The 14,278-nt window shown below is 69.0% G+C and overlaps 1 protein-coding gene across 4 annotated transcripts in view; it reads right to left on the bottom strand.

Moving 5' to 3' along the window:
- Window positions 1-12,473: 12,473 nt before the first annotated feature.
- The window catches only part of IQCE (IQ motif containing E), a 64,400-nt gene continuing 62,595 nt past the window's right edge, over window positions 12,474-14,278 (bottom strand). For 3 of the 4 annotated variants that reach the window (XM_062180692.1, XM_062180694.1, XM_062180695.1), the window contains one exon: window positions 12,476-14,069. In XM_062180692.1, the coding sequence (XP_062036676.1) occupies window positions 13,915-14,069 (155 nt within the window). In that variant the 3' untranslated portion in view covers window positions 12,476-13,914. Of the gene's footprint in view, window positions 14,070-14,278 lie in introns of all 4 variants that reach the window. The other variant, XM_062180693.1, reaches the window with a different exon arrangement.

Raw genomic sequence — 14,278 nt, 5'->3', positions numbered from 1 at the left:
TGAGGTCAGGGGGTCCGGCTGAGGTCAGGGGTCCGGCTGAGGTCGGTGTGGGCCGGCTGAGGTCGGTGTGGGCCGGCTGAGGTCTGGGGTCCTGGCTGAGGTGGGCGTGGGCCGGCTGAGGTGGGCGTGGGCCGGCTGAGGTCTGGGGGTCCTGCTGAGGTCTGGGGTCCTGGCTGAGGTCTGGGGTCCTGGCTGAGGTCTGGGGTCCTGGCTGAGGTCAGGGGTCCGGATGAGGTCTGGGGGCCGGCTAAGGTCTGGCTGAGGTCTGATGGTCCTGGCTGAGGTCTGGGTTCCTGGCTGAGGTCTGGGGGGTCCAGCTGAGGTCAGGGGTCCGGCTGAGGTCTGGGGTCCGGCTGAGGTCTTGGGGCCGGCTGAGGTCTGGCTGAGGTCTGGGGGTCCTGGCTGAGGTGGGCGTGGGCCGGCTGAGGTCTGGGGTCCGGCTGAGGTCTGGGGGTCCGGCTGAGGTCTGGGGGTCCGGCTGAGGTCTGGGGGTCCGGCTGAGGTCTGGGGTCCGGCTGAGGTCGGTTTAGGCCGGCTGAGGTCGGTTTAGGCCGGCTGAGGTCTGGGGTCCGGCTGAGGTCTGGGGTCCGGCTGAGGTCTGGGGTCCTGGCTGAGGTCTGGGGTCCTGGCTGAGGTCTGGGGGTCCGGCTGAGGTCTGGGGGTCCGGCTGAGGTCTGGGGTCCTGCCTGAGGTCTGGGGTCCTGGCTGAGGTCTGGGGGGTCCAGCTGAGGTCAGGGGTCCGGCTGAGGTGGGCGTGGGCCGGCTGAGGTCTGGGGTCCTGGCTGAGGTCAGGGGGCTCGGCTGAGGTCTGGGGTTCCTGGCTGAGGTCTGGGGTCCTGGCTGAGGTCTGGGGGTCCGGCTGAGGTCTGGGGGTCCGGCTGAGGTCTGGGGTTCCTGGCTGAGGTCTGGGGTCCTGGCTGAGGTCTGGGGGTCCGGCTGAGGTCAGGGGGTCCGGCTGAGGTGGGGTCCTGCCTGAGGTCTGGGGTCCTGGCTGAGGTCAGGGGTCCGGCTGAGGTGGGCGTGGGCCGGCTGAGGTCTGGGGTCCGGCTGAGGTCAGGGGTCCGGCTGAGGTCAGGGGTCCGACTGAGGTCTGGCTGAGGTCTGGGGTCCTGGCTGAGGTGGGCGTGGGCCGGCTGAGGTCTGGGGGTCCGGCTGAGGTGGGCGTGGGCCCGCTGAGGTCAGGGGTCCGGCTGAGGTCTGGGGGGTCCGGCGGAAGTCAGGGGTCCGGCTGAGGTCGGGGATCCGGCTGGGGACAGGGGTCCGGCTGGGGACAGGGGTCCGGCTGGGGACAGGGGTCCGGCTGAGGTCAGGGGGTCCTGGCTGAGGTGGGCGTGGGCCCGCTGAGGTCAGGGGTCCTGGCTGAGGTCTGGGGTCCTGGCTGAGGTGGGCGTGGGCCCGCTGAGTTCAGGGGTCCGGCTGAGGTCTGGGGTCCGGCTGAGGTGGGCGTGGGCCCGCTGAGGTCTGGGGGGTCCGGCTGAGGTCAGGGGTCCGGCTGAGGTCAGGGGTCTGGCTGAGGTCAGGGGTCCGGCTGAGGTCTTGGGGCCGGCTGAGGTTTGGCTGAGGTCTGGGGTCCTGGCTGAGGTGGGCGTGGGCCGGCTGAGGTCTGGGGTTCCTGGCTGAGGTCAGGGGTCCTGGCTGAAGTCTGGGGTCCGGCTGAGGTCTGGGGTCCTGGCTGAGGTCAGGGGGTCCTGGCTGAGGTCTGGGGGTCCGGCTGAGGTCTGGGGGTCCGGCTGAGGTCTGGGGTCCTGCCTGAGGTCTGGGGTCCAGGCAGAGGTCTGGGGGGTCCAGCTGAGGTCAGGGGTCCGGCTGAGGTGGGCGTGGGCCGGCTGAGGTCAGGGGTCCGGCTGAGGTCTGGGGTCCTGGCTGAGGTCAGGGGGCCCGGCTGAGGTCTGGGGTTCCTGGCTGAGGTCTGGGGTCCTGGCTGAGGTCTGGGGGTCCGGCTGAGGTCTGGGGGTCCGGCTGAGGTGGGGTCCTGCCTGAGGTCTGGGGTCCTGGCTGAGGTCTGGGGGGTCCAGCTGAGGTCAGGGGGTCCAGCTGAGGTGGGCGTGGGCCGGCTGAGGTCTGGGGTCCGGCTGAGGTCTGGGGTCCGGCTGAGGTCAGGGGTCCGGCTGAGGTCTGGCTGAGGTCTGGGGTCCTGGCTGAGGTGGGCGTGGGCCGGCTGAGGTCTGGGGGTCCGGCTGAGGTGGGCGTGGGCCCGCTGAGGTCAGGGGTCCGGCTGAGGTCTGGGGGGTCCGGCGGAAGTCAGGGGTCCGGCTGAGGTCTGGGGTCCGGCTGAGGTCTGGGGTCCGGCTGAGGTCTGGGAGTCCTGGCTGAGGTCTGGGGTCCTGGCTGAGGTGGGCGTGGGCCGGCTGAGTTCTGGGGGTCCTGGCTGAGGTCAGGGGTCCGGCTGAGGTCTGGGGTCCGGCTGAGGTGGGCGTGGGCCCGCTGAGGTCAGGGGTCCGGCTGAGGTCTGGGGGGCCCGGCTGAGGTCTGGGGGGTCCGGCTGAGGTCTGGGGGGTCCGGCTGAGTCAGGGGTCCTGCTGAGGTGTGGGGGGTCCTGCTGAGGTGTGGGGGTCCTGGCTGAGGTCAGGGGTCCGGCTGAGGTCAGGGGGTCCGGCTGAGGTCTGGGGTCCGGCTGAGGTCAGGGGTCCGGCTGAGGTCGGGGGTCCGGCTGAGGTCGGGGGTCCGGCTGAGGTCTGGTGGTCCTGGCTGAGGTCGGGGGTCCGGCTGAGGTCAGGGGGTCCGGCTGAGGTCAGGGGGTCCTGGCTGAGGTCGGGGGTCCGGCTGAGGTCGGGGGTCCGGCTGAGGTCGGGGGTCCGGCTGAGGTCTGGTGGTCCTGGCTGAGGTCGGGGGTCCGGCTGAGGTCGGGGGTCCGGCTGAGGTCAGGGGGTCCGGCTGAGGTCTGGGGGTCCGGCTGAGGTGTGGGGTCCTGGCTGAGGTGGGCATGGGCCCTGGCTGAGGTCTGGGGTTCCGGCTGAGGTCTGCGGTCCCGGCTGAGGTCTGGGGTCCTGGCTGAGGTGGGCGTGGGCCCTGGCTGAGGTCTGGGGGTCCGGCTGAGGTCAGGAGGCCCGGCTGAGGTCGGGGATCCGGCTGAGGTCGGGGATCCGGCTGAGGACAAGGGTCCGGCTGGGGACAGGGGTCCGGCTGGGGACAGGGGGTCCGGCTGGGGTCAGGGGGTCCGGCTGAGGTCTGGGGTCCGGCTGAGGTCTGGGGTCCTGGCTGAGGTGGGCGTGGGCCCTGGCTGAGGTCTGGGGTCCGGCTGAGGTCTGGGGTCCTGGCTGAGGTGGGCGTGGGCCCTGGCTGAGGTCTGGGGGTCCGGCTGAGGTCGGGGATCCGGCTGAGGTCTGGGGTCCGGCTGAGGTCAGGGGTCCGGCTGAGGTCGGTGTGGGCCGGCTGAGGTCTGGGGTCCTGGCTGAGGTGGGCGTGGGCCGGCTGAGGTCGGTGTGGGCCGGCTGAGGTCTGGGGTCCTGGCTGAGGTGGGCGTGGGCCGGCTGAGGTGGGCGTGGGCCGGCTGAGGTCTGGGGGTCCGGCTGAGGTCTGGGGGTCCGGCTGAGGTCTGGGGTCCGGCTGAGGTCAGGGGGCTCGGCTGAGGTCTGGGGTCCTGGCTGAGGTGGGCGTGGGCCGGCTGAGGTCTGATGGTCCTGGCTGAGGTGTGGGTTCCTGGCTGAGGTCTGGGGGGTCCAGCTGAGGTCAGGGGTCCGGCTGAGGTCAGGGGTCCGGCTGAGGTCAGGGGTCTGGCTGAGGTCTTGGGGCCGGCTGAGGTCTGGGGTCCGGCTGAGGTCTGGGGTCCTGGCTGAGGTGGGCGTGGGCCGGCTGAGGTGGGCGTGGGCCGGCTGAGGTCAGGGGTCCAGCTGAGGTCAGGGGGTCCTGGCTGAGGTCTGGGGTCCTGGCTGAGGTCTGGGGTCCGGCTGAGGTCAGGGGTCCGGCTGAGGTCAGGGGGTCCTGGCTGAGGTGGGCGTGGGCCCGCTGAGGTCAGGGGTCCTGGCTGAGGTCTGGGGGTCCGGCTGAGGTCTGGGGGTCTGGCTGAGGTCTGGGGGCCGGCTGAGGTCTGGCTGAGGTCTGGGGTCCTGGCTGAAGTGGGCGTGGGCCGGCTGAGGTCTGGGGGTCCTGGCTGAGGTCTGGGTGGTCCGGCTGAGGTCTGGGGGCCGGCTGAGGTCTGGCTGAGGTCTGGGGGTCCTGGCTGAGGTCTGGGTGGTCCGGCTGAGGTCTGGGGGGTCCGGCTGAGGTCAGGGGTCCGGCTGAGGTCAGGGGTCCGGCTGAGGTCTTGGGGCCGGCTGAGGTCTGGGGGTCCGGCTGAGGTCTGGGGGTCCTGGCTGAGGTCTGGGTGGTCTGGCTGAGGTCTGGGGGGTCCGGCTGAGGTCAGGGGTCCGGCTGAGGTCAGGGGTCCTGCTGAGGTCTTGGGGCCGGCTGAGGTCTGGCTGAGGTCTGGGGTCCTGGCTGAGGTGGGCGTGGGCCGGCTGAGGTCTGGGGTTCCTGGCTGAGGTCTGGGGTCCTGGCTGAGGTCTGGGGGTCCGGCTGAGGTCTGGGGGTCCGGCTGAGGTGGGGTCCTGCCTGAGGTCTGGGGTCCTGGCTGAGGTCTGGGGGGTCCAGCTGAGATCAGGGGTCCGGCTGAGGTCAGTGTGGGCCGGCTGAGGTCAGGGGTCCGGCTGAGGTCTGGGGGGTCCGGCGGAAGTCAGGGGTCCGACTGAGGTCTGGCTGAGGTCTGGGGTCCTGGCTGAGGTGGGCGTGGGCCGGCTGAGGTCTGGGGGTCCGGCTGAGGTGGGCGTGGGTCCGCTGAGGTCAGGGGTCCGGCTGAGGTCTGGGGGGTCCGGCGGAAGTCAGGGGTCCGGCTGAGGTCTGGGGTCTGGCTGAGGTCTGGGGGTCTGGCTGAGGTCTGGGAGTCCTGGCTGAGGTCTGGGGTCCTGGCTGAGGTGGGCGTGGGCCGGCTGAGGTCTGGGGTCCGGCTGAGGTCAGGGGTCCGGCTGAGGTCTGGGGTCCGGGCTGAGGTGGGCGTGGGCCCGCTGAGGTCAGGGGTCCGGCTGAGGTCTGGGGGGCCCGGCTGAGGTCTGGGGGGTCCGGCTGAGGTCAGGGGTCCGGCTGAGGTCTGGGGGGTCCTGCTGAGGTCTGGGGGGTCCTGCTGAGGTGTGGGGGTCCTGGCTGAGGTCAGGGGTCCGGCTGAGGTCAGGGGTCCGGCTGAGGTCAGGGGGTCCGGCTGAGGTCTGGGGTCCGGCTGAGGTCAGGGGTCCGGCTGAGGTCAGGGGGTCCTGGCTGAGGTCGGGGGTCCGGCTGAGGTCGGGGGTCCGGCTGAGGTCTGGTGGTCCTGGCTGAGGTCGGGGGTCCGGCTGAGGTCGGGGGTCCGGCTGAGGTCAGGGGGTCCGGCTGAGGTCTGGGGGTCCGGCTGAGGTCGGTGTGGGCCGGCTGAGGTCGGTGTGGGCCGGCTGAGGTCTGGGGTCCGTCTGAGGTCTGGGGTCCTGGCTGAGGTGGGCGTGGGCCCTGGCTGAGGTCTGGGGTTCCGGCTGAGGTCGGGGATCCGGCTGAGGTCGGGGATCCGGCTGAGGACAAGGGTCCGGCTGGGGACAGGAGTCCGGCTGGGGACAGGGGGTCCGGCTGGGGTCAGGGGGTCCGGCTGAGGTCTGGGGTCCGGCTGAGGTCGGTGTGGGCCGGCTGAGGTCGGTGTGGGCCGGCTGAGGTCTGGGGTCCTGGCTGAGGTGGGCGTGGGCCGGCTGAGGTCAGGGGGTCCGGCTGAGGTCTGGGGTCCGGGTGAGGTCTGGGGGTCTGGCTGAGGTCTGGGGGCCGGCTAAGGTCTGGCTGAGGTCTGGGGTCCTGGCTGAGGTGGGCGTGGGCCGGCTGAGGTCTGGGGGTCCTGGCTGAGGTCTGGGGTCCGGCTGAGGTCTGGGGGTCTGGCTGAGGTCTGGGGGCCGGCTAAGGTCTGGCTGAGGTCTGGGGTCCTGGCTGAGGTGGGCGTGGGCCGGCTGAGGTCTGGGTTCCTGGCTGAGGTCTGGGGGGTCCGGCTGAGGTCAGGGGTCCGGCTGAGGTCTTGGGGCCGGCTGAGGTCTTGGGGCCGGCTGAGGTCTGGCTGAGGTCTGGGGTCCTGGCTGAGGTGGGCGTGGGCCAGGTGAGGTCTGGGGTCCTGGCTAAGGTCTGGGGGTCCGGCTGAGGTCTGGGGGTCCGGCTGAGGTCTGGGGTCCGGCTGAGGTCGGTTTAGGCCGGCTGAGGTCTGGGGTCCGGCTGAGGTCTGGGGTCCTGGCTGAGGTGGGCGTGGGCCGGCTGAGGTGGGCGTGGGCCGGCTGAGGTCAGGGGTCCAGCTGAGGTCAGGGGGTCCTGGCTGAGGTCAGGGGGTCCTGGCTGAGGTCTGGGGTCCGGCTGAGGTCTGGGGTCCGGCTGAGGTCAGGGGTCTGGCTGAGGTCAGGGGGTCCTGGCTGAGGTGGGCGTGGGCCCGCTGAGGTCAGGGGTCCTGGCTGAGGTCTGGGGGTCCGGCTGAGGTCTGGGGGTCTGGCTGAGGTCTGGGGGCCGGCTGAGGTCTGGCTGAGGTCTGGGGTCCTGGCTGAGGTGGGCGTGGGCCGGCTGAGGTCTGGGGGTCCTGGCTGAGGTCTGGGTGGTCCGGCTGAGGTCAGGGGTCCGGCTGAGGTCTGGGGTCCGGCTGAGGTCGGTTTAGGCCGGCTGAGGTCTGGGGTCCGGCTGAGGTCTGGGGTCCGGCTGAGGTCTGGGGTCCTGGCTGAGGTGGGCGTGGGCCGGCTGAGGTCAGGGGTCCAGCTGAGGTCAGGGGGTCCTGGCTGAGGTCTGGGGTCCTGGCTGAGGTCTGGGGTCCGGCTGAGGTCAGGGGTCCGGCTGAGGTCAGGGGGTCCTGGCTGAGGTAGGCGTGGGCCCGCTGAGGTCAGGGGTCCTGGCTGAGGTCTGGGGTCCAGCTGAGGTGGGCGTGGGCCCGCTGAGGTCTGGGGAGTCCGGCTGAGGTCAGGGGTCCGGCTGAATTCTGGGGTCCGGCTGAGGTCAGGGGTCCGGCTGAGGTCTTGGGGCCGGCTGAGGTCTGGCTGAGGTCTGGGGTCCTGGCTGAGGTGGGCGTGGGCCGGCTGAGGTCTGGGGTTCCTGGCTGAGGTCTGGGGTCCTGGCTGAGGTCTGGGGGTCCGGCTGAGGTCTGGGGGTCCGGCTGAGGTCTGGGGTCCTGGCTGAGGTCTGGGGTCCTGGCTGAGGTCTGGGGGGTCCAGCTGAGGTCAGGGGTCCGGCTGAGGTCAGTGTGGGCCGGCTGAGGTCTGGGGTCCGGCTGAGGTCTGGGGAGTCCGGCTGAGGTCAGGGGTCCGGCTGTGGACAGGGGTCCGGCTGTGGACAGGGGTCCGGCTGAGGTCTGGGGCCCGGCTGAGTTCTGGGTTCCGGCTGAGGTCAGGGGTCCGGCTGAGGTCTGGGGTCTTGGCTGAGGTCAGGGGGTCTTGCCTGTGGTCAGGGGGTCCGGCTGAGGTCTGGGGGTCCGGCTGAGGTCTGGGGGTCCGGCTGAGGTCAGGGGGTCCGGCTGAGGTCTGGGGGTCCGGCTGAGGTCTGGGGTCCGGCTGAAGTCAGGGGGCTCGGCTGAGGTCTGGGGGTCCTGGCTGAGGTGGGCGTGGGCCGGCTGAGGTCTGGGGGTCCGGCTGAGGTCAGGGGGCTCGGCTGAGGTCTGGGGTCCTGGCTGAGGTGGGCATGGGCCGGCTGAGGTCAGGGGGTCCGGCCTAGGTCTGGGGGTCCTGGCTGAGGTCTGGGGGTCCGGCTGAGGTCTGGGGTCCGGCTGAGGTCAGGGGTCCGGCTGAGGTCAGGGGGTCTGGCTGAGGTCAGGGGTCTGGCTGAGGTCAGAGGTCCCGGCTGAGGTCAGGGGGCCCGGCTGAGGTCGGCATGGGCTGGCTGAGGTCAGGGGGCCCGGCTGAGGTAGCTATGGGGCTGGCTGAGGTAGGTATAGGCCCGGCTGAGGTTGGCGTGGGCCGGCTGAGGTCAGGGCGCCCGGCTGAGGTGGACGTGGGCCGGCTGAGGTCTGGGGGTCCGGCTGAGGTCTGGGGGTCCTGGCTGAGGTCTGGGGGTCCGGCTGAGGTCTGGGGTCTGGCTGAGGTCAGGGGTCCGGCTGAGGTCAGGGGGTCTGGCTGAGGTCAGGGGTCTGGCTGAGGTCAGAGGTCCCGGCTGAGGTCAGGGGGCCCAGCTGAGGTCGGCATGGGCTGGCTGAGGTCAGGGGGCCCGGCTGAGGTAGCTATGGGGCTGGCTGAGGTAGGTATAGGCCCGGCTGAGGTTGGCGTGGGCCGGCTGAGGTCAGGGGGCCCGGCTGAGGTTGGCGTGGGCCGGCTGAGGTCGGTGTGGTTGTGGCTGAGGTTGGGCGTGGGCCGGCTGAGGTCAGGGGGCCCGGCTAGGTCAGAGGTCCTGGCTGAGGTCAGGGGCCCGGCTAGGTCAGGGCCCGGCTGAGGTCAGGGTGGACTCGCGTCTTTGCTTCTGTGGGGTCAAGGACAGAGGAAGTGTTGAAGGGTACAGCCTGCCTCTGGTGCGGGGTCTGCTCCAGGACTGTGAAGTCCCTGTGTCCCGCCCCCATCCCCCCCTGACCCCCCGCCCCGCCCTCCAGGCTGTCACTCGCAGGTCAGGGGTCAGGGGTCAGGGGGCCACCAGGCTCGGGGCGGGGAGCAGCGGGGTGAGCCAGGCTGTAGCTTCACTGTGGGATGGCCCGAGTACGAGGGGGATTCCCCCACCTTGGGAGAAGAGGGTGCTGCCTTCTGGGGGGTCCTAGGCTCCACTCACCACGACAGGCACACAGCGCTGGGGAGGGGCAGAGGGGCCTCCGGCAGGGGCGGCGCTCACCGAGGTCACACCAGGAGACCTCGCTCAGACTGGCCTGTGGCTCCCGGGGCAGCGCCCACGTGTGCGGGTGTTGTCCCCAGCCAGCACCCGCCGACCCTGCGCCCACACAGAGCAGCCCCAGGCAGGCTTGTAAGTCGCCAGGGATGGGGGATGGTGGATGACAGAGACTGCGCAGGCGGCCGGGCTGCACGGCGCGGGGCCTGTTCCCAGGCTGCTGTTTTTTTTTTTTTTTTTTATAAGATTTATTTTATTTATATGAAAGAGTTACAAAGAGAGGTCGAGACAGAGAGGTTCTCCATCCGCTGGTTCACTCCCCAGATGGCCGCAATGGCTGGAGCTGTGCTGATCTGAAGCCAGGAGCCAGGAGCTTCTTCCGGGTCTCCTACGTGGGTGCAGGGCCCAAGCACGTGGGCCATCCTCCACTGCTTTCCCAGGCCACAGCAGGGAGCTGGATCGGAAGAAGACCAGCCAGGACTAGAACGGGCGCCCACATGGGATGCCGGTGCTTCAGGCCAGGGCGTTAGCCCGCTGCACCACAGCGCCCCGCCCCCGGCTGCTGTCTTATTTTAGGTGGGATCTCTAGTATGGATGAGGTGTGGCCACACGCACAGATGGATCAGGGACACGTCGGCGTTCGATGTGGTGGTGTCCGCCTCCCTGTAAGGACGAGTTATAGAGAGGGCAGAACACGTCCTCTCGTGCAGTCTTTGGGAAAACAAGGGAGCCCCGTGCAGCTCAGGTTGCCTTGGTTTGACAGTGTGTGTGTGCACGTGTGTGCATGTGTGCGCGTGTGTGTGCATGTGTGTGCGTGCACGTGCGTGTGTGTGGCGGTGCAGCGCATTCAGGAGTTGGGTTTGTCCTGGTGCCCACAGCAGGCTGGTCTGCTGGGGTGGGGGAGACAGGATGGCCCAGGGCTCTGGCTTGAGATTGGGGCACCAGGGTCAGTTGTGGGGCACGGAACCCCGGGGACACCCCCACTTAACAGGCAGGCAGGGGAGGGGGTCGCATGTCCAGGGAGTGCGTGAGTGGCCAGGAGGAAGCGGGCCTGAGAGGGCGGGGCGGACCGGGCTGCTGTCAGGGACCCGGCCTCTTCCAGTGGACTGTGAGCTGGGCCCCCGCCCTGCGCTCCTTGGGGAGCTGGGCCTGGGAGGGGAAGGGCTGGAGGCAGCGAGCCGCAGGCGGGAGGCCGCAGGGCCTCTCTGCTTTGAATCCGGGCCTGGTGGGGTCTTAGCCGCTGAGTCGCCCGGGGACACGGCTGCCCTCGTTCAGAAAGGACAGAGCGCCATGGAAACCTGCCCGCTTCCCCAGGCACGCCGCGACCGTCAGAGCCGGAGGTGCTGGCCGAGGCCGGTCCTGGTCCTCCTCTCATTTGCATTCCGAGCCCCACGGCAGAGCGCAGGGGAACCGGGAGCCGGGATTCTTGCTGCTGCGGCTGCTGTTCCGCGTGCCGGGGGACCTTGGCGGCGTCTCACACTGAAAGCTGACTTGGCCAGGCCCTGGGGCTCCCGTCTCACTTCAGAGCCACGCGCCCCTTCCAGGCCTGGCCGAGAGGGCCCCCAGGAGCACCAAAGCCCATGGCAGGAGCCGGGACGGGATTCACTCGGCTCATGCGTCATGGGGCCTGGATGAGCGTGCATCAGTTGCATATTTCCCAGTGTATTCCGCCTGGCCTCAGGCCCAAGGGTGGGCCTGTCTCCCTTCGTCCTGTCACTCTGAGAAGCCTGGGGGTGGCGCCCCGTCCCCTTGTAGGCCCAGCCTCACTGGGAGCTCCCGTGATGTGTGGGCGTGTCCGAGGCTGGGGTTTCCAGGTGAGCCCAGTGTTGGGGTACAAAGATGGGCTGTGCAAGTGCTGGTGGGACTTCCAAGTAACTGAGGGCCCAGGGCCAGGGCAGGCGGTGGTGGGGACCCAGAGCGCAGGTGTGGGACGGACTTGGCCACCAGCCCTTTATTGCTCGTGGGGGATCTGTGTGTGGCTCCTCCCCTGAGCCTGACACACTCGCGGGGACCACGTGGACGCTGCTGCACGTGCGTGTTCGGTGTCTTGGTGCTGTGGTTCTCACTCGGATCTGAGCACAGGGTCAGAGGGCCTGGAACACAGGCTCGCCAAGGACCTGCCCCAGGGCTGGGGATCTCTGATGTGGACCCAAAGTGAGGGCTTTACAGGGAATCAAGACACGCACCCACAAAACCGTGCACCCCGCACGTCAACAGCGAGGAGCCCGACAGCGGGCGTCTCATGCCTTCCAGGAGAGTGGATGTGCAAGGTTCCTGGGCTTTTAAATAACACACACAGTTGCAGCAGGCACGTTCCTTCCTCTCCTGAGCCATTCAGCCCAGGCCCAACTGTCCCCACTGTTCAGGGCGTTCCCCTAGCCACGGTCTGCACCAGACCGGGGCGCCACTTGGCCCCTGGAGCCGCGGCCAGGTTCGTGTCAGCGCTGCCGTCACTGGAGGAGTGTGCAGTCAGACGGGCTAAACGGAAGTTTTATTTAGTTCTGGAGGGTGAGGGGGGCTTCCACGTGTGGTGGTTACTTCTTAAATGGAGCAAGGCTCTGCCGTGCTGGTGTTGCTAGACCGGGCTGGCTTGGTCTAGGAGGGCTTCCAGCACACGTGAGCAGCACAGCCAGTCAGGGCCGTTGCGCTGTTGTGTTTGCTGTCGGATGCCCGTGACGAGCGAGAGCCCCACTGCCGCCGGCTGCTGGCTGGTTTCCCCCAGCTTGGCTCTGCCCATCAGTCTAGCACTCAGCCGGTCCTTCCTCCCAGGGCACGTGGCTCTCTGGGGCCACGATGCACCCGGAGACTGTCTGCAGAGCCCCCCGAGAGCCCCCCACGCGCACATGCCTCACCTCTGCCTCCACTTCTGCTCCTGGGACCTGGCCAGTCCCAGCCCCTCCCTGCGCTGTGTCTGTTGGGTGGATGTGAACCAAGAAATGCAGAGCCCGTGGCACTGTCTGGAGTCGCTTTGTCATCCGTGGCTTTTGAGCCCGGGGCGAGGGAAGTAGGATCCTTCCAAGGCTCGGCAAGAGCTGAGTCACTCACGTCTCCCAGCAGCTCGACAGGGCCTGGGGGCAGCACCTGTGTGGAGGCCTGTGCATCTGGCCAGACGCCCGGCAGCTCACAGAGGCCACTCCAGCAGCGTGGGGGGGGGCTACACGTGTGACCCAGTCTGTCCCCCACTGATGCCAACTCCAGGGTGGTGGTGGGGGCTACAGGGCTGGTGGCGTTGGCTCCTGCCAACACGGCGGCGCTGTGACGATTTTCTCGTGTTCTGCGTGCTCATGGGATGGTGTGGGGGCAGAAGGGCCCCGTTCTCTTGAAGCCGGGCTGCCCGGGCTGTCACGGCAGGCAGTCTCTGCCTCTGTCCTTTCAATTCAGAGTGACGTGGATGCGTCACAGTGAAAATCAGGGCAGAGCGAGAGCCCAGCCTGGGCCAAGTCCCCACTCTCCCTCCCCCAGGGATGTGTCCTGCTGTCTTCCCAGGCCGTGTCCACGGCACCAGCAGGCTCAGCCCCACCCGCTGCCCAGCCACTGGCCAGGTGCGTGTGGGGGTGTCCCTCCATGCCCAGTGCGGGACCGGGGGGCCACCACCAGAAGGCCGAGTTCCAGGTGGACTCCCCGGCCCCCGTCCTGACAGTGCCCGACCCTCCGGCCCGCAGCCCTGGAGCGCCCTCGCAGTCTAGTCTCTGCCTGTGCCTTCCCCACAGAACAAAGCCACGCTGGCAGGGGGTGGCTCTCCCCAGCACAGGGACGGTGGCCAGTGCAGGAAGGGGCAGAGCGGACACAGGCGTGAGGTCGTTCGCAGAGCAGCCACAGCTGCACCGCAGGACAGGCAGGTACATTTTATTTCACAGTTCTCTGGGCGTTTTCTTGGGAAACTCAAGTCAGCAGGCTGACGTGACTTTGTCAGGCCTGCCCCGGCCAGGATGACCTGGGCCACCACACAGCCCGAGTCCCTTGCTGAGCCCCGCCCAACTTGTCCCCACACCTGAGGCCAAACCCAGGTCCCCGTTTCCTCTGGTGAGCGGCTAACACAGGGCACCTTTTCCAAGCCGGGACCCCGAGAATGAGCAGGCGGGGCCTCTTGCCACCCTCTTGGTGCTTTGGGGGTGTCTTGTAGCTTTGACTGAGCAGACAGGCAAGGTTGGGGTGGCTCCACGGGCAGCACACCCAAGTGCACGAATGGAGGCGGGATCCGTGGCTCACTTGGCCGTCACCAGGCCATTCAATGAAAAGAATCGGTTTGGCAGCTCATAGGCCAAAGAATGAGACGTGCAGCCCCGTACGTGGGCCTAAGTGGAGAAAGGGGCTGGACAGTCCTCACCTTTCCCCTCCGCTCGCCGGCAGGGGCGGTGAGAGCGCCTCCCGCTGTGAGAGGCTGTGCTCGGTCAGGGATGTGGCACTGTCCAAGGGGCCCCCTCACCCCGACCTGTCCTGAGAGGAGCCCCCGGCCTGGGGCTGCGGGCTGGGGCTTTGCCACACGCAAGGGCTCATCTTACAGACCTCGGGGCCTTCTGGGGGCAGGGAGCCAGGCACACAGCATGACGGCTGCCGCCTGCCCCCGGCGAGCCCAGGGAGGCGAGTGCACCTGCCGTGTGTGTCACGCCGCTCCTGGGGCTCCTGCTGTCTCTCAGGTCTCGGTGGACCCAGTGCCCAATTCCACCCAGAGTCCTTCCTGGGGAGGGCAGCTCTGGTGGGCAGCGCCCCAGGCGGGAGGGGAGGGGAATGGGGAAGGAAGGACCGTGTGGTGGGCCAGAGCGCACGTCAGGGCCCTGCTACTGCTACCCTCGTATTAACCCCTGCCCCACCGGCCTCGTGGCCGTGCCTGGCGGCTGAGGCTGTGGCAACGCTGGGCCAGTGACAGTGCCCCCAGGCTGCCCCCTGCTGGGCAGCCGTGCCCAGTCTGGCCAAAGGCAGGCTGTCGGCCGCTACAGGGGGCATCTTCCCAGCGCCCCCGCCATCTGGAGGGCAGCTGGGGATGAGGGGTGACGGAGCCACTTGGCCCTCCCAGAGAGTGACGTAGAGGCACTTGGGATTTCTTAAACAAAACAGCAAAGCCAAGGAGAGAAACCCGTGAGGGTGCTGGGTGGTAAGCAGGTGCAGTTCTGTTCCTGACGGGACGGGTCTCCACCTCCGGAGCGCGCCTTGTTCTCTAGCCCTAACCTAATCCTGACAGCCATTGCCACTGGGAGGTGGGGACGGGAACCTGGGATGGGAGGAGCTTTTCTTTGTGGGCAGGAGCGGAGCGATGACGACGTCGTCGGAGTCGTCGGAGTCAACGTCGTCCCTGGGCTGCGGCCCCGAGGGGGAAGAGCGTGCTGCAGGGAGGCAGAGACAGGGCAGCCGTGTGACTGCACGCGCCGAGCGGGCGCGGACGCACACCGCAGCCCTTCCCCGGCCCTGCTCCAGCCGGGACACGCCAGCCAGGAAGCCATCCTGGTTTCCAAAAGCCAAACGCGAGCACAAAGTGAAGGCTCGCCAGCCCCAAGGAGGCCCTGCGCGCGGCCCTCAGAGCGTCCCGGGAGAC

This window comes from Lepus europaeus, chromosome 21, assembly GCF_033115175.1.
Source record: "Lepus europaeus isolate LE1 chromosome 21, mLepTim1.pri, whole genome shotgun sequence".
NCBI lineage: Eukaryota > Metazoa > Chordata > Mammalia > Lagomorpha > Leporidae > Lepus > Lepus europaeus.
The sequence above is the reverse complement of the archived record's forward strand: the minus strand, read 5'-3'. Positions and strand labels throughout refer to the sequence as shown.